The 26,634-nt window shown below is 46.6% G+C and overlaps 1 protein-coding gene across 1 annotated transcript in view; it reads left to right on the top strand.

Moving 5' to 3' along the window:
* LOC139159226 (zinc finger protein 721-like) overlaps window positions 1–25,106 on the top strand; it is a 40,715-nt gene extending 15,609 nt beyond the window's left edge. The window contains exons 6-14 of the mRNA XM_070736573.1: window positions 237–1,050; window positions 4,158–4,260; window positions 4,394–4,604; window positions 6,174–6,253; window positions 9,190–9,309; window positions 10,619–10,708; window positions 13,251–13,273; window positions 19,680–19,786; window positions 22,827–25,106. Coding sequence (XP_070592674.1) covers window positions 237–1,050; window positions 4,158–4,260; window positions 4,394–4,604; window positions 6,174–6,253; window positions 9,190–9,309; window positions 10,619–10,708; window positions 13,251–13,273; window positions 19,680–19,786; window positions 22,827–24,439 — 3,161 coding nt within the window. The 3' untranslated portion in view covers window positions 24,440–25,106. The remainder of the gene's footprint in view (window positions 1–236; window positions 1,051–4,157; window positions 4,261–4,393; window positions 4,605–6,173; window positions 6,254–9,189; window positions 9,310–10,618; window positions 10,709–13,250; window positions 13,274–19,679; window positions 19,787–22,826) is intronic.
* Window positions 25,107–26,634: the final 1,528 nt, after the last annotated feature.

The following is a 26,634-nucleotide window of genomic DNA, read 5'->3' as shown; positions in this document are numbered from 1 at the left end:
TTTCCATTGCTTTGACCATTTATCTAGTAAAGCTAAATCATTTACCATACTACAGACGCCTCCAGGAATATCAACCCTATTGCACACTTTAGAGTCATCAGCAAATAGGCAAACCTTCCCTACCAAACCTTCCCCTATGTCACTCACAAACCTATTAAAAAGAATAGGACCCAGAACAGATGTGTTCTTCTCTTTCCTTCTCCGCTCGCTTTCAAATTTCTTCCCTGTTCTCTCAGATCACTTCGCGGCAACCGAGATCAAGGAAGAAACGCTCCAGCCGAGCAGCCCTGAACTGGAGGGAGAAGACCACCAAACAGGAAGCGCCCGTGAGGAAGGATTTGTGAAGCCCCTTCCCCAGGAAGGAGACGATGATTTAGAAAACACAGAGGGGACAACGCTGCCAAGGAGGTGGCTTTGGGGAGAGGGCCAGACCTTTAACCAGCATTTAACCCACATTAGTGAGCAATGTCCCGAATGTGGGGAACAACTCCACCCTCAGCCGCCGATAACGAAGCATCAGGTAGCCCACACTGAAGTCAAATCAACAGAACACCACAACGTCCAGACGTCTTTCAGCTGTCCCGGCTGCGAGAAAAGCTTCTTTGCGCACCGAACGATCGACACGGCGGAGGAGTCAGGCGCCGCCGCCGTGTGCGGGAGACGTTTCCGCCAGTGGATTCAGCCGAGCCAGCATCGCGCAAGGCAAGACGGAGACAAGGCTTACGAGTGTCCTCTATGCCGGAAAGAATTCCGCAGGAAACGCAACCTCACGGCGCACCAGAAGACCCACACAGGGGAAAGGCCGTTTGTGTGTGCCCAGTGTGGGAAAAGCTTCAGCGAGAAAGCCAAGCTGGTTCGACACCAACGGATCCACACTGGGGAGAAACCGTACGCCTGCGCCACTTGCCCAAAAAGTTTCAATCAGCGAGAGACGTTGCTGAAGCACCAAAGAATCCACGCGGGAGAGAAACCGTATCAGTGTTTAATCGTCGAGGAAAGTTTTGGACAGAGAGAGACGCCGGGGCAGCATCACCAAATTCACCCAGGGAGAAACTTAACTTAATGCAATTTTGTGAAGCTGGGAAGCATGCAAGGTAGGTTATGTTGGGAAGTCAAAGAGAAACTCAGTGGCAGATCAAGTTGTGTATATTGGGCGTTGTTCTTACTGGGATGGAAGACTACCAGGAGATCATGTACAGGCTGTTGTGTTTGAGCCTGGGCCAGCCGTTGCTCCCACAGATGGGAGAGACGCGGCACAAAGTGAGTGCGAAAGCCTGACAGACAGACAGGAAGACGTGGCAGACAGCCAGGAGGACGAGGCCACTGGTTCGCAGGACTCAGCAGACAGCCCATAGGATTTGGCATGCAGTCCCTAAGACAGTCTTTCGTCCTTGGATTCTTCTGCAGATCAATACATAGACCTGCGTAGCCGAAGAGCTATGCAAAGGAGGGATCGATTGAAGGAGTATTACAAGTCATCAGAGTAGCACTTGGGCTGGGTGTGGTTCTTATACTGAGGACTGGGTGTGGTTCCCTTAATGAGGGCTAAAGGTATAAAAGGGAACAAAGGCACAAGGCAAACTGTGGCTGTTTATATCTCTGTTATTTTGTGGTTCCTGCTCTGAAGTTTCTGTTCCGTGCCGTTGGAGTTTTCAACCCAGCTTTTTCAGACACGTGGGAGGTGAAACCTCTGGGACTTGCTGTTTGCTCCAAAGATTCGAAAGGACTCCTGAAACGTCTTTGCTCATTCCAGGTTGTCTTTGTTCGCTTTTTCCTGTGTTTTTGTATGCGGCTGAAGTAAGCCTTGCACTATCATTGTTTCCTGACACTAAGGACTGTTTTGAGTAACCCTTTTTTATTTGTTTAATACAAGTTTGCTGATTAGAAGAGCACGTATGTGTTTGATTTCTTTTCCTTGGACTGTTACGCATTGCCTGAGCCAGGCAGAACACAGGCTAGTGCAGTGATGGCGAACCTATGGCACGGGTGCCATAGGTGGCACATGGAGACATATCTGCTGGCCCTAGCTAGCTCCAGCATACATGTGTGTGCCAGCCAGCTGATTTTTGGCTCACACAGAGGCTCTGGGAGGGCGTTTTGGGCTTCTAGGGGGAATGGGGAAGCCTTTGGAGCCTGGGGAGGGAGAAACATGAGCATACTGGGCCCACCAGAAGTTGGGAAAGAGGCTGTTTCTGGCCTCCAGAGGACCTCTTGGGGGGCAGGGGAAGCTGTTATCGCCCTCCCCAGGCATGGAATTATGGCTGTGGGCTCTCACACATGTGCAATTGCACACAGGCACGCTCTTTCGACCCCCGAAGGAAAAAAGATTCGCCATCACTGGACTAGTGTCTTGGCAATATTATGTAAGAAAAGCAACTTTTTATGGCACCTTCTACACAAACGCATTTAACATTATATGTATATATTAACTGACTGTATCCTAGAATGAATTGGGCAGCTTACAATATAATGTACAATGCAATTATAATAAAATACAGTAAGTTGATGTTGAAAGTTTCCTGTTTCACTAGGAAACCAAAGAGGTCATTTCACATGTTTGGGATGATCACACCTGTTGAACCTCTACCTGTTCCATAGACCTAGCAGACACAGGGCTCCATACTGCAAGGAAGGGGGAAAGATTTGCTTTGTTAATCCTTCTTCATCCCTCTGGTAGTCCTCTCTCCCAACCTGCTTCTACTGACCATCGGAGGGCTCCGGGGAATGGAGACCAATTGTTGCAACCTTTTGCTGGGATGAGAAAGTGTCTTCCTTCTTCTTTGCACTATCCGGAGATTCACACCATCCCTACCCTACCGACTTTCCGGAAAGCTGTTAAGACCTGGATTTTTCCAGCAGGCCTGGGACCATAAATGACTGAGTGTATGTATGTTATTTTAAGGGCTATTATTTGTTTCTATATTCTTACTTTGATATTATAACTTTTTATACTTTTTATATTTGAATCCTGAGTCCACTGGAGTTGGGCGGCATATAAACCCTGTTAGTTAGTTAGTTGGTTGGGGGGTAGTTGGGTGGAAGGAGGGAGGGATGGAGGGAAGGAAAGAAAGAAAGAAAGAAAGAAAGAAAAAGAAAGAAGTCTTTGAATTACGACCACTTTGCTCCCAATTGTGGTTGTTAAATTGAGGATAATATATAGGATAGGTGGTCCTTGATTTACAATTCAACCCAAAAATTTATGTTGCTAAATGCAACAATTTCTCGAGTTTTGTCCCCACTTTATGATTTTTTTTCCTTTGCCACAATTGTCAAGCGAATCATTGCATTTGTTCAATTAGTAACCTGGTCATTAAATGAATCCGGCTTCCCCATTCACTGTGCTTGTCAGACGGTTGCAAAAGCTGATCACGTGATTTATTTATTTAATCTAACTTATTTACAGTAATTACATTTCTATGCTGCTCGACTCCCTAGGGACTCAGGGCGACTAGTGATCACAGAACACTTACCATCCTAAATATGAACCAGTTGACTTTGGATCATGTGATAACTGAGATGCTGTAACTGTGTGTAGGAGGAAAAAACGGTCCCAAGTTACTTTTTTAAGTGCCTTTGCAAACTTCCAAACCAGCGTGCCTTCCGTCCCGTCCTAAAGTTTCTCTCTTACAAGTACATTTTATATAAACATTGTTATATCTTTGTATACAACCAATACTACTATAAATAAATAAATGGACAAAAAAAAATACATAAAATAAATTAATAAAATAATAAAATAAAATAATCCGAAGATTCCCTATCCTGCATCCTTGCATCAACTCTAAATGCACGCTGCAAAGTCCCGGGTTTCTTTACCTGGAGAAAAAAAACCCTAACCTTTAAATCCGGCCACAATAAAACTGTATAATTGTATTAAATTGGGGTTTAAATTGTTTTTTACATTGTTTTTACTTGTTGTAAGCCGCCCTGAGTCCTTCGGAAATTATTTATTTATTTATTATTATTTTGTCCAATACACAATACAGTAATACACAATGAAGGTTAATATAGAGGATATAGTAGAGAAGAAACACGAGATATAGGAGAGACTATAGGACGGGACGGAAGGCACTCTAGTGCGCTTATGTACAAATTTAATTAATAAATAAATAAACCTCGCGGCAAGTTTGAACGGACGCGATCTTAATTCGGTGTAGATCCGAGCCCTTCTCCCGCCTGGGGATCGGCGCCCGGATCGCCAGCGAAGAAAACTCGCCTTTGGCTTTTGCAAAGCCCGGCGGGTGCTTGCGACGGACCATTGTCAGCCGCGAGCTCCCTTTTATTTATTTATTTTATCGCGCGCGAGGGATCCTGGGAAATGCAGTCCGCGAAAGACCGGAAAGACCGACCGCCTGAGGAGCCCCTCCCGGCATAACCGAACTACAACTACCAGGGTTTCCTTGGAAAGAGGGGGAAGCCGATGAAGCGTCCGACTGGACTCAAGTTTGCGATGTTTAAACGTTCCGCCCGAAGGAATGGCGAGGGCCGGGCCGAGCGGCTGCCTAGAGGGACGACCTTTCCCTCCTTGCCCCGCCGTCCCTCGCGTCCGCCTCCCTTGAAAGGAAAGAAAGGCCTTCCCGGGCCTGTGGAAGCCACGCCCGGAGGTAAAGAGCGCGGAGAGACTTTGCACATGCTCAGAGGCCATTCCCTCCCCTTCCCCCGAAAGGCTTCCCTGGTCTTTTGGCGGCACTGAAGAAAAGAAAGGGCGCCCCGCGTGATATTGCGGGGAGGAAGTGCGCTTTGCACATGCTCGGAAGGGATCTAGCCTTTGCTTTCTTGCATCGCCTTCCGTTGCTGGGACAGCCCTTTCTTCTTCTTTTTCTTCGGTCTCCATTATCGACTATTTGTTTCAACGTGGGTGATTGGATACAGGAGTGAAGGCGGGTGTGTGTGTGTGTGTGTGTGCAATTGCACATTTTTGGCAAGAGGCCTTTTTTCCCCTAACATTGGAAGAAGTTGGGGGGAATCCTATATAGCTTAAATCTTATATAGTTTTCTCTTTTTTCCCCCTTTCCCTTTCGAGATCTGGGCGAGGAACTGAGCTGCCCTCTCTGAAAGGGAGGAGAGCACTCTGCGTATGCTCAGAGGCGCTCTCCCCCCCCCCCCTTTCAGAATTGCAAGGCGAAGTGCCACATATCGGCCTTTGCTGATGGTGTGATTAACTTGATGGAAAAGCCCAGAGGAGCACTATTTTTTTCTTTTTTGAAAGAGATATTATAGTTATTATATTATATTTATTTTATTATATAGTGTTATATTATATTTATATTATATTACCGGTGACCAATACCATCTAGCTCTGACCAAAAAGAACAGCTGATTTATTTTTAGGGGTTTTAACTGTTTTCTATTGTTTTTACTTGAATCCAGGAGGAGTTGGGCAGTTTATAAATCTAGTATATTATATCATATTATTATATCATATTATATTAATATTATATATTATTTATTGATATTTATATGCTGCCCCACTTCAATAGGACTGGGCGGCTTTTATATTTTATTATATTTATTATGCTATACTGTATTATATTATCAGAATACTGTATATTACATTACATTAGAATATTATATTTATTATATTGTGTTGTGTTATGTTATGTTATGTTATTGCTGTTGAGCAATACCATCTAGTTCTGACCAAGAAGAAACAATTGATTTTATTTTTAGGGGTTTTAACTGTTTTCTATTGTTTTTACTTGACTCCGGAAGGAGTTGGGCAGCTTATAAATCTAATTATATTATGTTAGATTATATTAATTATATTAATTATACTAATTATATTATATATATTATATTATATTATTGATATTTATATGCCTCCCCACTCTGGGCACTTTTATATTTTATTATATTTATGATACTATACTATACTATATTATATTATCAGAATATATTACATTACATTAGAATATTTATATTACTTTATTTATTTATTTAATTTGACTTCTATGTCGCCCAATCCCAATGGGACTCATTAATTCTATTTATTTTTAGAATATATTGCATTACTATGTTGTATTGCATTATATGTCATTTTATAAATATTCTGTCAGTCACTTCCTTTGTCATAGTGGGACAACGGCTTTTATCGCATTCTTCTTTTTTCTTCCTTTCCCTTTTTATATTCAGCCCTTCAAACATCTCTCTCTCTCCCTTTCATTCTTTTCCAGTCGTCTCAGTTTTTGCGAAAGATCGCAGCGGTTTTGCCATGAATGTTGGAGTCGACAAGACTGTGGAGGACAAAATGCAAGTAAGGAGAGACATGGTTTTCATTGTTTTATTTTAATTGTTTTTAACTGTTTTTATAGGTTTTTAGTATACTGCTCAAAAAAATAAAGGGAACACTCAAATAATACATCCTAGATCTGAAGGAGTGAAATATTCTCACTTCATTTGCACAACTATTCCATTTGCACAACAGCATGTGAAATTGATCGTCAATCAGTATTGCTTCCTAAGTGGACAGTTTGATTTCACAGAAGTTTGATTTACTTGGAGTTATATTCTGTTGTTTAAGTGCTCCCTTTATTTTTTTTGAGCAGTGTATTTTGGATGTTTATTTTTTGGCTGTGAGCCACCCTGAGTCCCTAGAGAGTGGGCAGCAATAAATCAACAAATCAACAAACAACTAAATAAAATAGGGGGGTCCTGGTCAATCGAGGGAAGGTCCTTGTTCCCTTAAGGCAAAAGAGTGTATGTCTCTTTTTTTGCAATCGGTAGAAGTTAACGATTAACTTGTGATGTGACAGTAGATCTGTGGCAGAGATGACTGGCTTTGCTTTGCAGATGGCTTAGAGACTGACACCAAATTTTCCATCTAAATTAGGTCACCACATCTGGGCTGCAGAAACAAGACGGAGGGCTAGGTGGCAGCTGTCTCCGTCTCTTTGCTGCCCCCTAATGCCAGTCTGAGATATTGCAGACAAAAATTCCTAAGGCATTAAAAGGGTTAATATGATCACAGAAATCCGCAGTAGGATTTATACACAACAGGAAAGGAATTGATGAAAAACAAGAAGTGTGTGTTGATCTGCTCTGAAGTGGGCAAAGATGGTTTGGGTCCTAGCACTCTCTATCTCTGTTGCCTGCTTCTTAAAGAGTGTTTCTCAACTCTGGTAACTTTAAAACGTGGTCTTCAACTTCAAGAATTCTGCAGCCAGTCAGAATTCTGGGAATTGAAATCCATGCATCTTAAAAGTTGCCATGATTGGAAAATACTGTCTTTTAAAGAATCTGTGCTCTTTAAAAAAAAACCAAACTTCCCCAGCTCAGAATTTGCATCTTGGTGAAGAAGTGCATGACAAGGGTCTTGGGTGAAAAATTCAGCAGTCTGAGGCTCCTGTCACACCAAAACGTGTCTAGAATGGGTTTTGCCAACAAATAGTTTTTTTTTCTTTGCGCTTCTCATTTTAAATGGCAGGTAATACTGGGCACGGCCTCCCTCCTACCCAGCTTTAGAGCCCAGTACATTTTTTTACATCCCAAATTTTTCTCTGCCCCCAATCTTGGGATGAGCAAAAGACTAAATTGTGATTGGATAATATTCCAACCTTTTGTATCCACTCACTTTGGAAAAGAGTCACCGATCAGCAATGCTTGAAGGCAATCAATCTTTGATCCCAGTGAGAGGTCACCTTAATGGGAAAACAGGCCACTTTACGCCAGAGATCTTGAAGAATTCCTGAAAATTGGGATTTATCAATTTATCACCTCGAGGTTTGATTACTGCAACGCTCTCTACATGGGGCTACCTTTGAAAAGTGTTTGGAAACTTCAGATCGTGCAGAACGCAGCCGCGAGAGCCATCGCGGGGCTTCCAAGATTCACCCATGTTTCTTCAACACTCCGTGGCCTGCATTGGCTGCCGATCAGTTTCCGGTCACAATTCAAAGTGTTGGTCATGACCTTTAAAGCCCTACATGGCATTGGACCAGATTACCTCCGGAACCGCCTGCTACCGCACAAATCCCAGCAACCGATAAGGTCCCACAGAGTTGGCCTTCTCCAGGTCCCATCGACTAAACAGTGTCGTTTGGTGGGCCCCAGGGGAAGAGCCTTCCCTGTGGTGGCCCCGGCCCTCTGGAACCAACTCCCCCCAGAGATTAGAATTGCCCCCACCCTCCCTGTCTTTCGTAAACTACTCAAGACTCATTTATACTGCCAGGCATGGGGGAGTTGAGATATTCCTTCCCCCTAGGCCATTACAAGTTATGCATGGTATGTTTGTGTGTATGTTTGGTTTTATAAATAAGGGTTTTTAGTTGTTTTATTACTGGATTGTCACATGTTGTTTTTATCATTGTTGTTAGCCGCCCCGAGTCTACGGAGAGGGGCGGCATACAAATCCAATAAATTATTATTATTATTATTATTATTATTATTATTATTATTATTGGGTGATCACAAGCTCAAATGAGTTTTACTGAACAAATCACAATGGCTTGAATATGTACAAAGCTATAAACCATGGCTCATGTGGCCTAATGGCTGGATTTGCAGCTTGTATGAAGCCATTTCTAAACAAACCACATTATAGGTATTCACGATGCCAGCAATGGTTGTGTTTACTATTTGATTTTATTCAGCTGAAGAGAAGTGTGTATGCCATTTATTAGAACAGTCAAATTAAAAATGTCTGTGCTGGGAAAACAAAATTCAAAGCAGCATCCTTCACTCAAGAAACTTGAAAAGAGGAAAGAGCTGTAGAATAAACCATAAATAGAAATGTTCGAAATAAAAAATGAAAGAAGCACTGCTTGGAGCTAAATGTAAAACCCACAACGCAAAACTTAACAAAACCTGGAATATTTTATTAGAGTTCGTTGCAAAAAATCAAAATCAGAAGCACACACAGATGACTAATTTAGCTGAATTCATAAACTTCTTTATAAACATTATAACAGATGAATTTACAATACCTCTAGCAGAGTTCTTCTTAAATGTAGTTACAGGCAGCAGAGAACAAGTAGTTTCATTTCAGCAGTGTTCAGAGAGGGAGAAAACACAGAGTGGACTGAGCCTTAAGCTTAAGTTTTCAGTTTCAATTCTCTGCACAGACTCATTTGTGCTTAGCTCCCATTGGTTGAATTAGTTGCTATGCCTATTTGTTAGCTGACCCTGTTAACACTGGCTCTCCCAGTTCATGTTTCTTGCAATCCTCCTGAAATTTATTTTTTGTTTCTTTAGAACACTCTCGTAAACCTTAAGAAAGAAAGAGAGATGGGGGATAGTCAGGAGGCGAAATACAATGAGAAGATAACAGAAGATATAAAAAATGAGTCCATATCGACCAAGGATAATTTGCAGGTAGGAATCATATTCCCAATTCCCTTCTGTGTCTGCGCATACGCACACACCACACAAATGCCCTGACACACACAAATCCTGCACTGTTGTGTTAGGAAGTGATGAGTGGAAAAGTTCCAGAAATAATAAAATAAGGGGTGACTTGATCGAAGTGTATAAAATCATGCATGGGATAGAAAAGGTGGATAGAGAAAAATTATTTTCTCTATCACACAATGCTAGCACGAGGGGGTACTCCCTAATGCTCATAGGTAAGAAAGTGAGGACAAATCAAGAGAAATATTTTTACACCCAGAGGGTCCTTGGTTTATGGAATTCACTTCCAGAAGAGGTCGTGATAGCTGTCAGCCTTGATAGCTTCAAGGCAGGATTAGACAGATTCATGGATGCCAAGTGTATTGGTAGTTATTAGATAGATAGATAGATAGATAGATAGATAGATAGATAGATAGATGATAGATAGATAGATAGATAGATAGATAGATGATTGATAGATAGATAGATAGATAGATGATAGATAGATAGATAGAGATGATAGATAGATAGATAGATAGATAGATAGATAGATAGATAGATAGATGATAGATAGATGATGATAGGTAGATGGATAGAGAGAAATGATAGATAGATGATAGATAGATGATAGATAGATAGATAGATGATAGATAGAGAGAGGGAGAGATGGATAGATAGATGATAGATAGATAGATAGATAGATAGATAGATAGATAGAAGATAGATAGATGAGAGATGATAGATAGATGAGAGATAGAGAGATGATAGATAGATGATGATAGATGGATATATATAGAGAGATGATAGATAGATAGATGATAGATAGATGATTGATAGATAGGGAGATGATAGATAGATAGATAGATAGATAGATAGATAGATAGAGAGATGGATAGATAGATAGATAGATAGATAGATAGATGATAGATAGATGAGAGAGATAGATAGATGATAGATAGAAGATGATAGATGGATAGATAGAGAGAGATGATAGATAGATAGATAGATGATAGAGAGAGATGGATGGATAGATAGATAGATAGATAGATAGATGATAGATAGATGAGAGAGATAGAGAGATGATAGATAGATGATGATAGATGGATAGATAGAGAGAGATGATAGATAGATAGATAGATGATAGAGAGAGATGGATGGATAGATAGATAGATAGATAGATAGATAGATAGATAGATAGATAGATAACTTTTCATTTGGGGGGGGGGCAGGGTGGAAAACTGGAAACAGAGAAACTCCTTGTGGTTTCTATTAATGCAGTTTTATTCAATGGAAGGTGCAGCCCGATTCAGACATGGTTGACCTGCGCCGAGTGAAAGAAGACGAGGAAGAGGGCAAGGAAGACAACACCAGTGAGGAGATAGTGGTATGTCTCTATGGTATTGAAGCACCCTGTCCATTTTGTGCATGGGAACGCCGTCTGCCCTGAACCAGGGGTGGGTTTCTCTTTCACCTTCCCTGACGGTTCGGAAGTGCAGCTGTGTTACATCCGGGTTCTGACCCTCTGCGCATGCGCAGAAGATTTTACACATGCACAGAGCGTTCGTTGCCAGCCACTTTCAAGCAGCGGTGACCGGAGAACCGGTTCGGTGGTGTAACAAGCCAGCCATCACTACCGGTTGGCCGAACAGGGCCAAATTTCCACCACCGGCTCATGTGAACCGGTCTGAACCAGTAGCAGCCCCACCACTGCCCTGAAGGTAAGGTTGATTCAGATTTTTTTTTTTTAAAAAACCCTCTGATTTCTGGAATTTTACCTTGAATTCAGACAAAATTAGGTGTTTTCTTCCATGTTGTTGTTGTTGTTGTTGTTATTATTATTATTATTATTATTATTATTATTATTATTATTATTATTATTATTTAGATTTGTATGCTGCCCCTCTCCGTAGACTCGGGGCTGCTCACAACAACAATGAAACAATATACAATAAATCTAATAATTTAAAAGTCACTAAAAAACCCTTTTTAGAAAGCAAAAACATACACACAGACATACCATGCATAAACTGTATAGGCCCGGGGGAGATGTCTCAATTCCCCCAGGCCTGATGGCAGAGGTGGGTTTTGAGGAGTTTCCGAAAGGCAAGGAGGGTGGGGGCAGTCCTAATCTCTGGGGGGAGCTGGTTCCAGAGGGTCGGAGCCACCACAGAAAAGGCTCTTCCCCTGGGTCCCGCCAGATGACATTGTTTAGTCGATGGGACCCGGAGAAGGCCAACTCTGTGGGACCTAACCAGTAGCTGGGATTCGTGCGGCAGAAGGCGGTCCCGGAGATATTCTGGTCCGATGCCATGTAGGGCTTTATAGGTCATAACCAACGCTTTGAATTGTGACCGGAAACTGATCGGCAACCAGTGCAAATACACACAGACACACATATACCGTGTTTTCCCCAAAATAAGACCTTGTCTTATTTTTTTGGGAACCCTGAAATAAGAACTTGGCCTTATTGCCAAGCACTCAAAAGCCCAATTGGGCTTATTATCAGGGGATGTCTTATTTTGGGGAAAACATTGTGTGTGTGTGTAGTCTCCTTTCCTTTTCATTATCAGCAAATGTGTGTGTGTGTAACATATTTTTGCTGAATTGAAAATGAAGGGAGACTAGTATAGATCTATTTCAAGGTTGTTTCCTCTCATCAGCTAGCCATACCCTTACTGGGATTTGAGACTTCAGGATCAAACCCCAGTAAGGGTATGGCTAGCTGATAGCAGTCTCCCTTCCTTTTCATTATTAGTTACATTTATATTCTGTCGGGCTCTCTGGTAGACTCCTCCCAAAAATTCACAGGTACAAATTTCAGACACACACACGTTTGAAAATTCAAAACAATGTTCTTTATAATGAAAATTCACTTAAACTAAGCCCTCTTTTGGTATAGCAAAAGCACTTGTCTCCAAACAAACTGGTAATTTATACAAGTCCCTTATCAGTTCTGTGATACTTAGCTTGCAGCTGTGAGGTAATTCACAGTCCTTCTTCTTTCACAATGTGAAACACACTTTGCTCTGGTTTAGTTTCAAAGCGGGGAAAAATCAGCACACAACAGGTCAAAGTCAGTAAAGCAGTCACGAAACACAACAATCAGATAATCCTCCACAATGGCCAAACCCACAGGCTGCTCTTTATAGCAGCCTCACTAATTACCACAGCCCCACCCAACCACAGGTGGCCTCATTTTCTTTGATAATAATCTCTCAGTTGTTGCTGCCTATGCATCGCTCTCCGCATGCATGGCTGTATCATTAACTCTTGTTCTGAATCCAAGGAGGAGCTAGATAATTGATCTCCTTCTGAGCTGTCTGCCACACTCTCCTCCTCCCTGTCACTCATGTCTTCTTGGTCAGAGGAGCCTTCATCAGCAGATTCCACCGGGGGCAAAACAGGCCTGCAGCATGTGGATGTCTCCCCCACATCCACAGTCCTTGGGGCAGGAGCTGGGCGAGAGCTAACCACAACACACTTATAGATTATAGTTGTCAGCTATAAAAAGTTTATCTGCCTTGGAATATGGCCCTTAGTGGGGTTGAGAGGCAAAAAGGAAGGTGTATGCTCCTCCCATATACCAGGGTGACTTGACCAAAAAAAAATCACACTCTCTCTCTCTGTGTTTGTGTGTGTGTATGGCAGTGGGTATATCGAACACCACCTGCAAGCCAAGTTACAGAAAAATTGGCTAAGAGGAAAAATTTTATACAGCTTTACATTAAATTTGATTGTTACTGGTTTTGTTCAAATTCTAAAGCAAAAAATTAAATTGACTTTAATTTACAGTAAAACTCAAAAGTAAAGAAATTGCTACTGCTGCAATATCCTCTACCAGTGAAATAATTCCATGGCCGTTAGTTTTGTGGGACTTCCTAAGTGGATTTTTCCGTCTGTATAATTACATTTCTCTTTTCCCCTAGGAGTCTGGAAGTATTGGGAGCAGGTAAGAATTGGTGTTTTTTTAAATTGCCTTTGTTCAGGGCATCTCTGCCGGGTTTCTGTCAGGTGCAAAGGATTGCAATTAAATTGCAATTAAATTAATAATTCAATAAATTCAATCTGGCAAGAAAGGTGCTAAAATGGAGATAAAATTCACTTAGCAATTGTCTTGCTTAGCCACAGAGATTTTGGGCTCAATTGCGGTCGTACATATACACCCCTACTCAACTGGCAGGAGAAGCCATTGCAGTGATTTATTTATTTATTTATTTATTTATTTTTTGATTTGATTTGATTTGATTTGATTTGATTTGCATGCCGCCCCCTCTCCGTAGACTCGGGGCGGCTAACAACAATAAAACAACATATAACAAATCTAATATTTAAAATAACTAAAAACCCTTATTAAAAACCAAGCATACACACAAATATATCATGCATAAATTGTATAGGCCTGGGGGAAAGGAATATCTCAATTCCCCCATGCCTGACAACAGAGCTGGGTTTTAAGGAGCTTACGAAAGGCAAGGAGGGTGGGGGCAATTCTGATCTCAGGGGGGAGCTGATTCCAGAGGGTCGGAGCTGCCACAGAGAAGGCTCTTCCTCTGGGTCCTGCCAAACGACATTGTTTAGTTGACGGGACCCGGAGAAGGCCAACTCTGTGGGACCTAACTGGTCGCTGGGATTCGTGCGGCAGAAGGCGGTCCTGTAGATATTCTGGTCCGATGCCATGAAGGGTGATGGGGAACCTTTTATTGCTCGGGTGCCAAAAAGGCGCACGCACATGCCCACACTCATAAATCATTGCCCTCCCTTCGTGCAGGTGTGCATAGCCCACCCCATCACTGTGCAGGTATGTAGGACTCACTGAAGTCTCCGGACTTTCTGTTGGGCCAGTCTCCAGAGCCGGTGGATGGTAAAAAAACGAACCCAAGTAGGCCCACCGGAAGTTCAGAAATGAACTTCCGGTTGGGGGCGTTGGTTCCGTTTTTTGCCATCCACAGGCTCTGGTTTCGAGGCTTTCCCAAAACCTGGGGAAGGCAAAAACAACTTCCTCTCTCCCCGCCTTCCAGAAGGCCGACATACAGCAACACCTCGCGTGTCCTCATATATTATAATAATAATAATAATAATAATAATAATAATAATAATAATACAGTGATCCCCCGAGTTTCGCGATCTCGATCATTGCTAATCGCTATATCGCGATTTTTCCACCCGATGACGTCACTCCCTTCCTTTCTCATCTTTCTCTCTCTCTTTCTCTATCTTGCTTCTTCCTCTCTCACACTCTCTTCCTCCCTCTCTCATCTCTTTCTTTCCTTCTCTCTCTTTCTCTATCTCTCCCCCTCTTGCTCTCGAGCGGCAAGCGAGCAGCCGGGCGGGCGGGCAAGCGGCAAGCGAGCAGCCGGGCGGGGCGGGCGAACGGGCAAGCGGCAAGCGAGCGGCCGGGCGGGCGGGCGAACGGGCAAGCGGGCGGGCGGGGCGAACGGGCAAGTGGCAAGCGGCGGGCGGGCGGGCGAACGGGCAAGCGGCAAGCGAGCGGCTGGGCGAGCGGGTGACGGGCAAGTGGCAAGCGGCAAGCGATCTTGGGGTTTCCCCTTTGCCTCGGCCGCCCAACAGCTGATCTGCTCCGCAGCGCGGCAGCAGCGAGGAGCTGAAGATGGGGTTTCCCCGTTGCCTGGGCAACGGGGAAACCCCATCTTCGGCTCCTCGCTGCTGCCGCGCTGCGGAGCAGATCAGCTGTTGGGCGGTCTTCCCCGCCGCCCACACGCAAACTCCACCATCTGCGCATGTGCGGCCATGGAAAAAGGGGCGCGCATGCGCAGATGGTGTTTTTACTTCCGCACCACTACATCCCGAAATATCGATTATCGCGAGGGGTCTTGGAACGGAACCCTCGCGATAATCGGGGGATCACTGTAATAATAATAAATAATAATAAATAATAATAATTTATTAGACTTGTATGCTGCCCCTGTCCAAAAACTCGGGGAGGTTCACAACAGCGATAAAATAATACAATACAAATGTAATACAGTGATCCCCCGGGTATTGGGATCCCGATCATTGCGAAACGGCTACCGTATATGGCGATTTTTGAACCCGGAAGTAAAAACACCATCTGCGCATGCGCACCCTTTTTTCTATGGGCACGCATGCGTAGATGGCGCCCGGCAGATCAGCTGCTGGGCGGCTTCCCTGGGTCTTCCCCCTCTTGCTGGCGGGAGGGCGAGCGGCGGGCATCAGCGAGGAGTTTCCCCACCGCCCACGCAAACTCCTCGCTGCTGCCGCGCCCGCCGCTTGTCTTGTCCGCCGCCTGCCTGCGCGCCCGCCGCTCGCCCGCCCTTCGCCCGCCCACGCCGTTCGCTCGCGCCGCTTCCCAGCTGAGTCCTGAAGCGAATTGGCTTCAGGACTCAGCTGGGAAGCGGCGCGAGCGAGCGGCGCGAGCAAACGGCTTGTCCGCCGCCTCCCTGCCCGCGCGCCCCGCCGCCTCCCTGCCCGCGCGCACCGCCGCTCGCCTGCCCTTCGCCCGCCCACGCCGTTCGCTCGCGCCGCTTCCCAGCTGAGTCCTGAAGCGAATTGGCTTCAGGACTCAGCTGGGAAGCGGCGCGAGTGAACGGCTTGTCCGCCGCCTGCCTGCCCGCTCGCCCGCCCTTCGCCCGCCCACGCCGTTCGCTCGCGCCGCTTCCCAGCTGAGTCCTGAAGCGAATTGGCTTCAGGACTCAGCTGGGAAGCGGCGCGAGCGAGCGGCGTGGGCGGGCGAAGGGCGGGCGAGCGGCAGCGAGGAGTTTGCGTGGGCGGTGGGGAAACCCCAGCGCCGCTTCCCAGCTGAGTCCCCTTCCCAGGAACCCCAATCTTCGGCTCCTCGCTAGCGCTGCGGAAGTAAAAACACCATCTGCGCATGCGCAGATGGTGTTTTTACTTCCGCAGCGCTACTTCGCGAAAACCCGATCATTGCTAGGGGTCCTGGAACGGAACCCTCGCAATGATCGGGGGATCACTGTAGTTAAAATGGATGTAGTTAAAACTGATGGACCCAGAGGGCTTTCAGACGGCGCTTGGGGTTATTCCAGAGGCACTCGTCCACAGTTCGGCAGAGTCTCTTGCGGAGGCCTGGAACACGGCTGCTGCGGAGGCTCTCGACCGGATTGCGCCTTTGCGACCTCTCCGAGGCGTTAGACCCCGTAGAGCCCCATGGTTCAACGAGGAGCTCCGGGAGTTGAAACGCCAGAAGAGACGTCTAGAGAAGCGATGGAGGAAGAGTAGGTCTGAATCCGATCGAACACTTGTAAGAGCTTTTATTAAGACTTACAAAGTGGCGCTCAAGGCGGCAAGATGCGCGTACCATGCCGCCTTGATTGCATCAGCGGAATCCCGCCCGGCCGCTCTGTTTAGGGTGACCCGCTCCCTTCTCAACCAGGGGGGAGTTGGGGAGCCCTTGCAGAGTAGTGCCGAGGATTTTAACATGTTTTTCGCTGATAAAGTCGCTCGGATTCGGGCCGACCTCGACTCCAATTGTAAAACAGAGTCGACTGACAACGAGTCAGTCGAGGTGACTGGGGCACGTACTTGTCCACCTGTCTGGGAAGAGTTTGATCTGGTGACACCTGATGAAGTGGACAAGGCCATTGGAGCTGTGAGTTCCGCCACCTGTTTACTGGATCCGTGTCCCTCCTGGTTGGTTTCGGCCAGCAGGGAGGTGACACGGAGCTGGGCCCAGGAGATTACCAACGCTTCCTTGGGGAGGGGAGTTTTTCCATCACTCTATAAAGAAGCGCTTGTGCGCCCCCTCCTCAAGAAGCCCTCCCTGGACCCAGCTGTGCTTAATAACTATCGTCCAGTCTCCAACCTTCCCTTTATGGGGAAGGTTGTTGAGAAGGTGGTGGCACTCCAGCTCCAACGGTCCTTGGAAGAAGCCGATTATCTAGGTCCCCAGCAGTCGGGTTTCAGGCCCGGTTACAGCACGGAAACCGCTTTGGTCGCGTTGATGGATGATCTCTGGCGGGCCCGGGACAGGGGTTTATCCTCTGTCCTGGTGCTCCTTGACCTCTCAGCGGCTTTCGATACCATCGACCATGGTATCCTTCTGCACCGGCTGGAGGGGCTGGGGGTGGGAGGCACTGTTCTTCAGTGGTTCTCCTCCTACCTCTCTGGCCGGTCGCAGTCAGTGTTAGTGGGGGGACAGAGGTCGACTCCTAGGTCTCTCCCTTGTGGGGTGCCTCAGGGGTCGGTCCTCTCCCCCCTGCTATTTAACATCTACATGAAACCGCTGGGCGAGATCATCCAAGGACATGGGGTGAGGTATCATCAATATGCGGATGATACCCAGCTTTACATCTCCACCCCATGCCCAGTCAATGAAGCGGTGGAAGTGATGTGCCGGTGCCTGGAGGCTGTTGGGGCCTGGATGGGTGTCAACAGACTCAAGCTCAACCCGGATAAGACGGAGTGGCTGTGGGTTTTGCCTCCCAAGGACAATTCCATCTGTCCGTCCATTACCCTGGGGGGGGAATTATTGACCCCCTCAGAGAGGGTCCGCAACTTGGGCGTCCTCCTCGATCCACAGCTCACATTAGAACAACACCTTTCAGCTGTGGCGAGGGGGGCGTTTGCCCAGGTTCGCCTGGTGCACCAGTTGCGGCCCTATCTGGACCGGGACTCATTGCTCACAGTCACTCATGCCCTCATCACCTCGAGGTTCGACTACTGTAATGCTCTCTACATGGGGCTACCTTTGAAAAGTGTTCGGAAACTTCAGATTGTGCAAAATGCAGCTGCGAGAGCAGTCATGGGCCTACCTAGGTATGCCCATGTTTCACCATCACTCCGCAGTCTGCATTGGCTGCCGATCAATTTCCGGTCACAATTCAAAGTGTTGGTTATGACCTTTAAAGCCCTTCATGGCATCGGACCAGAATATCTCCGAGACCGCCTCCTGCCGCACGAATCCCAGCGACCGATTAGGTCCCACAGAGTGGGCCTTCTCCGGGTCCCGTCAACTAAACAATGTCGGTTGGCGGGCCCCAGGGGAAGAGCCTTCTCTATGGCGGCACCGGCCCTCTGGAACCAACTCCCCCCGGAGATTAGAACTGCCCCTACTCTTCCTGCCTTCCGTAAACTCCTTAAAACCCACCTTTGCCGTCAGGCATGGGGGAACTGAACATCTCCCCCTGGGCACGTTTAATTTATACATGGTATGTCTGTGTGTGTGTCTGTTAGCATATGGGGTTTTTAAATATTTAAATATTTTAAATTTGTCTGATTGCTTATGATTTGTTTTTACATGTTGTGAGCCGCCCCGAGTCTTCGGAGAGGGGCGGCATACAAATCTAAGTAATAAATAAATAAAAGTATGACTAAAAATCCCCTATCTTAAAAAAACAATAACAACCACACATAACTCTTAATGGTCAGAGAAGGGGATACATTAATTGTCCCAGGCCTGGCAACACAGATAGGTCTTCAAGGTCTTGCGGAAGGCGAGGAAAGTGGGAGCAGTTCGAATCTCCGGGGGGAGTTGATTCCAGAGGGCCGGGGCCACCACAGAGAAGGCTCTTTCCCTAGGCCCCGCCAGACAACATTGTTTAGTTTAGTTTGTTTGTTTGTTTGTTTATTAAATTTGTATGCCGCCCCTCTCCGTAGACTCGGGGCAGCTCACAACAGTAATAGGAAACAATATATAATACAAATCTAATAATTAAAACTAAAAACCCATAATTTAAAAAACATGCACACAACATACCATACATAAACAGTATAGGCCTGGGGATGTTATCTCAGTTCCCCCATGCCTGACGGCAGAGGTGGGTTTTAAGGAGTTTACGAAAGGCAAGGAGGGTGGGGGCAGTTCTAATCTCAGGGGGGAGCTGGTTCCAGAGGGTCGGGGCCGCCACAGAGAAGGCTCTTCCCCTGGGACCCGCCAAACGACATTGTTTAGTGGACGGGACCCGGAGAAGGCCAACTCTGTGGGACCTAATCGGCCGCTGGGATTCATGCAGCAGAAGGCGATCCCGTAGGTATTATTTATTGGATTTGTATGCCGCCCCTCTCCATAGACTCAGGTCCAATGCCATGTAGGGACTTATAGGTCATCACCAACACTTTGAATTGGCAACCAGTGCAGGTCGCCGAGTGTTGACGAAACATGGGCGTATCTGGGACAACCCATGACTGTGTGCCATAGGTTCACCATCACAGAACGTATTGCATATAAAAGGCAGAAAACCTCACCTTTCCTCACACTGATACTATTACCGAGTTGGGTGACGAAACATCCAGCTCGGAGAACAGCAGAGAAGTCTTTTATGAACTCAAAAATCATTTCAATTTGCACTTAGCGATCGTGTCTTTGTTCCGTGTTAATTCCTTTTCTCCTCTCTCTCTCTCTATCTCGTTGGGATCCTCAGAGAAGACGACGAGCCGCTGGCTGGGAGGTTAGAGGAGATCAAGCAGAGATATGGGAATTTGTGTCAGAACAGCAGCGTTTTCCAAGAAATGATACTGCGGCTCAAAGGTCAGTCTCCGTTAGTTGATGTTCAAGTGTTTGTGGCATCATATTGTCCCTGGAGGCTCTGGTGATACTTTGGATTCCAGTGGACTCTTAGTCAATTCCTTGGCCCAGTCAGGTTTTCTGTTCTGTTCTGCTTTGCTTTTTGCTGACTTTTAAGTCAGTCTTCAATCTTGGCAGCTATCTCAAAATGGGTGAACAGTGCAGTGAGGCAGTAGGGAAAGCAAGTAGGATGCTTGGCTGCATAGCTAGAGGTATAACAAGCAGGAAGAGGGAGATTATGATCCCGCTATATAGAGTGCTGGTGAGACCGCATTTGGAATACAGTGGTACCTCGTGATACGAACCCCTTGTGATACGAACCCGGGGTTCGGAAATTTTTTGCCTCTTTTTATGAACTTTTTTCGGCTTACGAACCCACCGCAGATCGCAAAATGGTCTCCAGGAAGGACGTCTTTGTGATGTCAAAGCTCCGCCCATGGAATTCCATATTGGGATTCGCCACCTCCTTTCTAGCCTCCAGACTGGCCAAAAACGCCGCCGCCAATTGCAAAAACGGCTCGGCGGCCTCCGGAACCCGAAAAGTTCGGGTTCGGATTCAGGAGAACGACGAGAAGCCCCCCAGCTGTTTTAAAAGGTGACAGCTGTGCGGCGGCGGCCAGCAGAGCGCGATTTTGCGATTTTTTTTAAATTTTTGCACGGATTAATCGCTTTTACATTGTTTCCTATGGGAAACAATGTTTCATCTTACGAACTTTTCGCCTTACGAACCTACTTCCAGAACCAATTGTTCAGAAGTTCTGGAGACCTCACCTACAAAAAGATATTGACAAAATTGAACGGGTCCAAAGACGGGCTACAAGAATGGTGGAAGGTCTTAAGCATATAACGTATCAGGAAAGACTTAATGGACTCAATCTGTATAGTCTGGAGGACAGAAGGAAAAGTGGGGGGGACATGATCGAAACATTTAAATATGTTAAAGGGTTAAATAAGGTCCAGGAGGGAAGTGTTTTTAATAGGAAAGTGAACACAAGAACAAGGGGAGACAATCTGAAGTTAGTTGGGGGAAAGATCAAAAGCAACGTGAGAAAATATTATTTTACTGAAAGAGTAGTAGATCCTTGGAACAAACTTCCAGCAGACGTGGTAGATAAATCCACAGTGACTGAATTTAAACATGCCTGGGATAAACATATATCCATCCTAAGATAAAATACAGGAAATAGTATAAGGGCAGACTAGATGGACCATGAGGTCTTTTTCTGCCGTCAGACTTCTATGTTTCTATGTTTCTATCTGCCCAGGTCCCTGTAGTGTTAGTTAGTTAGTCAGTTAGTTAGTTAGTTAATATGCCACCCACTCCTAAGGAACTCTGGGTGGCGTATAACAAAAGAACATCGAGAAAATATAAAACAATTAAAAACCCGCTTAATAAAATCATATGTCTCTTTTGTGGTTGGATCCAGGAGATAAACTGCCAGGCCTGCCAGCTGAGCCAGGTCTTTAAGGTTTTCCAGAAGGCCAGGAGGGTGGGGATAATACAGATCTCGGGAGGTCAGTGGTTCCAGAGAGCTGCTGCCACTACAGAAAAGGCTCTCCCCCACAGCCCCGCTAACCGGCAACTGCTTAACCGATGGGACTGGAGAAGGCCAACCTTGTGGGCTCTTTATCAGTTGCTAGGAGCTGTGTGGTAGGAGGCAGTCCCGGAGATAATCTGGCCCTAAGACATGTAGAGCTTTAAAGGTAATATCCAACACCTTGAATTGCATCCGGAGACATTGGGAGCCAGTGGAGCTCACGGAAAGTTGGTGTGGTGTGGGTGTATCTAGCTGCCCCACAACTGCTTGCGCAGCTGCGTTCTGGACCAATTGTAGTCTCCAAACGCGTTTCAAGGGTAGCCCCATGTAGAGTGTGTTGCAGTAGTCTAACCGTGAGGTGATAAGGGTGGGGTGACCCTGAGGAGAGCCTCCTGATCCTGATTCTTGGCAATACTTTTTGGGAAGTTTTTGCCTCGGCCTCCTCCTTAGAAACATAGATTATTATCCTTCCTAAGGCTGAGAGGGAGGAACTGGGCCAAAGTTGCTTAAACCAGTTAAGAATAGAATAGAATAGAATAGAATTTTATTGGCCAAGTGTGATTGGACACACAAGGAATTTGTCTTGGTGCATATGCTCTCAGCGTACATAAAATAAAATATACATTTGTCAAGAATCATGTGGTACGACACTTAATGATTGTCACAGGGGTCAAATAAGCAAGGAAGAAGCAATATTAATAAAAATCTTAGGATATAAGCAACAAGTTACAGTCATACAGTCAACATGGGAGGAAATGGGTGATAGGAATGATGAGAAAAACTAGTAGAATAGAAGTGCAGATTTAGTAGAAAGTCTGAGGGAATTATTTGTTTAGTAGAGTGATGGTGTTCGGAAAAAAACTGTTCTTGTGTCTAGTTGTCTTGGTGTGCAGTGCTCTGTAGCGACATTTTGAGGGTAGGAGTTGAAACAATTTGTGTCCAGAATGTGAGGGGTCAGTACATATTTTCTCGGCCCTCTTTTTGACTTGTGCAGTATACAGATCCTCAATGGAAGGCAGGTTGGCAGCAATTGTTTTTTCTGCAGTTCTGATTATCCTCTGAAGTCTGTGTCGGTCCTGTTGGGTTGCAGAAACAAACTATACAGTTATAGAGGTGGAGATGACAGACTCAGTGATTCCTCTGTAGAACTGTATCAGCAGCTCCTTGGGCAGTTTGAGCTTCCTGAGCTGGTGCAGAAAGAACATTCTTTGTTGTGCAAGGCAAGACTAGAACTCACAATCTGCTGATTTCTAGGCCTGTGTCTTTAACAACAACCAAAACAATAAATAAATTGTTTCTCCTCCGCACCTAATTCAATGTTTCTCAACCTGGGCAGCTGTTAGAGGTGAGGACTTAAATTCCCAGAATTCCCCAGCCGGCCATGTTTCTTTAATTAGTGTCCACTCGTTTCCTTGACTTGGTCGGGAAGTTTTTGACTTCTCCATTCTCTTTCGTTTTTTCTGCAGCCGGGTGGAGGAACCAAAATAAGGAGCGGGATTGCTTGCCCGGGGGATCGGAGCGGCTGCAGCTGAACAGGATGATGTGGGGCGGAGACGAGGTCAGCTTCACCCCTGGCACGGGGAGCCAGTTGGGAGCCCCGGACAGCCCCTCGGGGACGGTGGATTGCGTGCTGGAAGCCAGGGCTCCGATTACGATCCCGTTCGGCGGGGGCTTCCTCGACTTCAGCGAGTTTGCGGTCCAGCAGAGCTTCCTCCAGAGGAAAGGCCAGGAGCTCTCCAAAACCTTCGGGCCGGGCCTGAGCTCCAGCACGGCGGAGCTGCCGACTCCAGAGAAGCCGCCCCCGCTGGCGGAGAAGCCCTACAAGTGCAACGAGTGCGGGAAGAGCTTCGGCAAGCTGGCCACCCTGAACATCCACGTCCGGACCCACACGGGGGAGAAGCCGTTCGGGTGCTCGCTCTGCCACAAGCGCTTCAGCCAGAGCTCCCACCTGCAGCTCCACGAGCAGACCCACACGGCGGAGAAGCCCTACAAGTGCAACGAGTGCGGGAAGAGCTTCGGCAAACGGTCAACGCTAAACACGCACGGACGGACCCACACGGGGGAGAAGCCCTTCAAGTGCTCACACTGCGACAAGCGCTTCAGTCAGAGCTCCCACCTGCAGCTCCACGAGCGGACCCACACGGGGGAGAAGCCCTACAAGTGCCTGCTGTGCGAGAAAAGCTACAACCAGCGGTCCAGCCTCATCATCCACGAGCGGAGCCACACGGGCGAGAAGCCCTACTCCTGCCTGGAGTGCGGGAAGTGCTTCAGCCAGAAGGCCACCCTGGTCCTCCACGAGAAAAGCCACCGGGGGGAGAAGCCCTACAAGTGCCTGGAGTGCGGCAAGGGCTTCAGTCTGAGCGCCGACCTCATCCGCCACCAGAGCATCCACACGGGGGAGAAACCCTACACCTGCTCGGAGTGCGGGAAGTGCTTCAGCCAAAACTCGCACCTCATGGCCCACATCCGGACCCACACGGGCGACAAGCCCCACAAGTGCCTGGAGTGCGGCAAGGGCTTCAACTGGAGCTCGGAGCTCATTGCTCACGAGCGGACTCACACCGGCGAGAAGCCCTACCAGTGCCTCTACTGCGCCAAGAGCTTCAGCGTCCGCTCCAGCCTCAGCAAACACGAGCGGACGCATACCGGGGAGAAGCCCTTCGTCTGCCCACAGTGCGGGAAGGGCTTCATCCAGCGCTCCAGCCTGGTGGCGCACGAGCGCTCCCACACCGGCGAGCGACCCTACCTCTGCCTGGGCTGCGGCAAAGGCTTCCGGGAGAGCTCGCAGCTCATCGCCCACGAGCGGACTCACACCGGCGAGAAGCCCTACGTCTGCCCGGAGTGCGGCAGCTGCTTCAAAGCCAAGGCCGCCCTCCTCCGGCACCAGCGTGGTCACTTGGACCTCAACTCCTTCATCTGTGCTGACTGCGGGAGGATTTTCTCTTCGTCTGCCGAGTCCCCGGAGAAGTGTCCCGAGTGCGCGAACCTGAGCCTGATGTCGGATCTGTCGCAGGCGTCGGAAGAGGCCAATCTGGAAATGGCCGAAGGAGCGGGAGAAAGCAACGACGTTAAGATGTGAACGGTTGAGGCCGGCTGGGCCTTGGGTGTTCTGCTGTTTTTGCCGGTCACAAAATCGGCTTCCTCTTCGGACGGAGTGGATCCCAGCTGTGGCTGATGGAGGACCGGTTTTGTTGACGGGCGGTGACTGTGGGCAGCTGAATGCCTTCCCCTTAGATGTGATGGCTGTCGCAGTATTGGATCCTGTTGCCAAACCAGGCCCGTTTCGGACCCTTGTGAGGGGAACTGGAAATGCAGAGAGGACCATAATCGGGTGTGATACGAAAATGAAAGAAAATGACTGAAGTTTTAGTATCGTCCTTTGCTACTCAGGGCCTAGAATGCAGTTCCTGATCAATTGGAGATTTGGCTCTGATGTATCTTTGAGACTCTTTTTTTGGGGGGCCACGGGCACCTTTGCTGCCTATCCGAAGAGACTTTGGTTTCGCAAAGGGGTGTTTTTTTAATAACTTGTGCTCAACTTCTCAACGGATTTGAGCGGTAAAAAATTTTACCTCACAAAATCCTAGTGGATGCATGTGAAAACACTTGGAGCCGGTTGGGCCTTCATATCGGCCTTCAGCCAGCCTGCCTGAGGGCAGAGCTGTCGTTTGCCTTGTGTCAAAAATTAGTGGTGCAGCCGTAATAAAATACGGGAGGGGGGCGGGACATTAATGGAGGAAAACTGGTTTGGTCACACTGGACCCTGAGCAATTAATTCGATCCCTGTTCTCTTTTTCAAATTTGCTTTAGATAGCAAGCTCAGCTGACTAGGTTTTTCATTCTTTATTTCAGTGTTTCCCAACCTTGGCAACCTGAAGATATCTGGACTTCAACTCCCAGAATTCCCCAGCCAGCGATTGCTGGCTGGGGAATTCTGGGAGTTGAAGTCCAGATATCTTCAAGTTGCCAAGGTTGGGAAACACTGCTTTATTTGATAGCTAGCTAGCTAGCTGGATGGATAGAAGCACGAGCTTTTTTTCCCTTTGGATGAAACAAAGGTGATTTGGCAGGACATAACAATTAACGTGGGTACATCCAGGTCCAAGGTGGCTGGAACGAGAGGCAGAGATCGCAGGAAAACAGACGTCTGAACACAAATCTTTTTTTCAAGAAAGCCGTTCTAAGTACATCACTAAGGTGTCGCTCTGTCGCCAGAGAGGGGGAAACGAAATTTTTAACAGTTTTGCACTTAATTCCCTGAAAGTGGAAAGCTGGTAGCTCAGGTGGCTAGTACAAGGCTGTCTCTTGTACCATTAGCAGTGAACATGTCCCATAAACCAACCTATTTAGGCAGCATTCTTCCTCGTGTTCATCCTACACCAGTGTATCTCGACTTCGACAGCTTTCAAATGGGTGGAGTTCGAGTCCTTGGAGAGGGGCGGCATACGAATCCAATGAATAAATAATAATAATAACAAATAAATAAGTTCCAGAATTCTTCAGGTAGCCGTGCTGGCTGGGGAATTGTGGGACTTGAAGTCCACCCGTCTTAAAAGTTACCAAAGTTAAACACACACACACACACATATCACTTTAACATAAGCCATTCATTAACCACTTTGCACTTCATGCCTAAACCCGGCCTGTAGCCTTTCCTAACCTCATTCCTTGCTGACTCTGAATTATGGGAGTTTTAGTTACAGTACATTTGAAGAACATGAAGTTTAGGCAAAGCCCAGAATTCCAGATTTTATCTTTGTAAGTTGGGGATCCAGGAATTCTTTCTTTTCTTTCTTTCTTTCTTTCTTTCTTTCTTTCTTTCTTTCTTTCTTTCTTTCTTTCTTTCTTTCTTTCTTTCTTTCTTTCTTTCCTTCCTTCCTTCCTTCCTTCCTTTTTCTTTCTTTCTCTCTCCTTCCTTCCTCTCATTTTTTCTTTCTTTCTTTCTCCCTCTCTCCCTCCTTCCTTCCTTTCTCTTCTTTTTTCTTTCTTTTCCCTCTCCTCTCTTTCTCTCTGTCTTTCTCTTTTTTCTTTCTCTTTCCTTTCATTCTCAACTTTTTTCTTTCTTTTCCCTCTCTCCTCTTTGTCTTTCTCTCTGTCTTTCTCTTTTTTCTTTCTCCTTCCTTTCTTTCTCTTCTTTTTTCTTTTCCCTCCTCTCTCTCTCTCATTCTCTGTCTTCCTCTTTTTTCTTTCTCCGTCCCTCCCTGTTCCTTCCTTCTCTCTCTTTCTTCCTCTCTCTTCCTCCCTCCCTTCCTCCCCCTCTCTTGTAAACAACTT

This window comes from Erythrolamprus reginae, chromosome 2 (genome assembly GCF_031021105.1).
Source record: "Erythrolamprus reginae isolate rEryReg1 chromosome 2, rEryReg1.hap1, whole genome shotgun sequence".
Taxonomy (NCBI): domain Eukaryota; kingdom Metazoa; phylum Chordata; class Lepidosauria; order Squamata; family Dipsadidae; genus Erythrolamprus; species Erythrolamprus reginae.
This window is presented reverse-complemented; position numbering and strand designations above follow the sequence as displayed.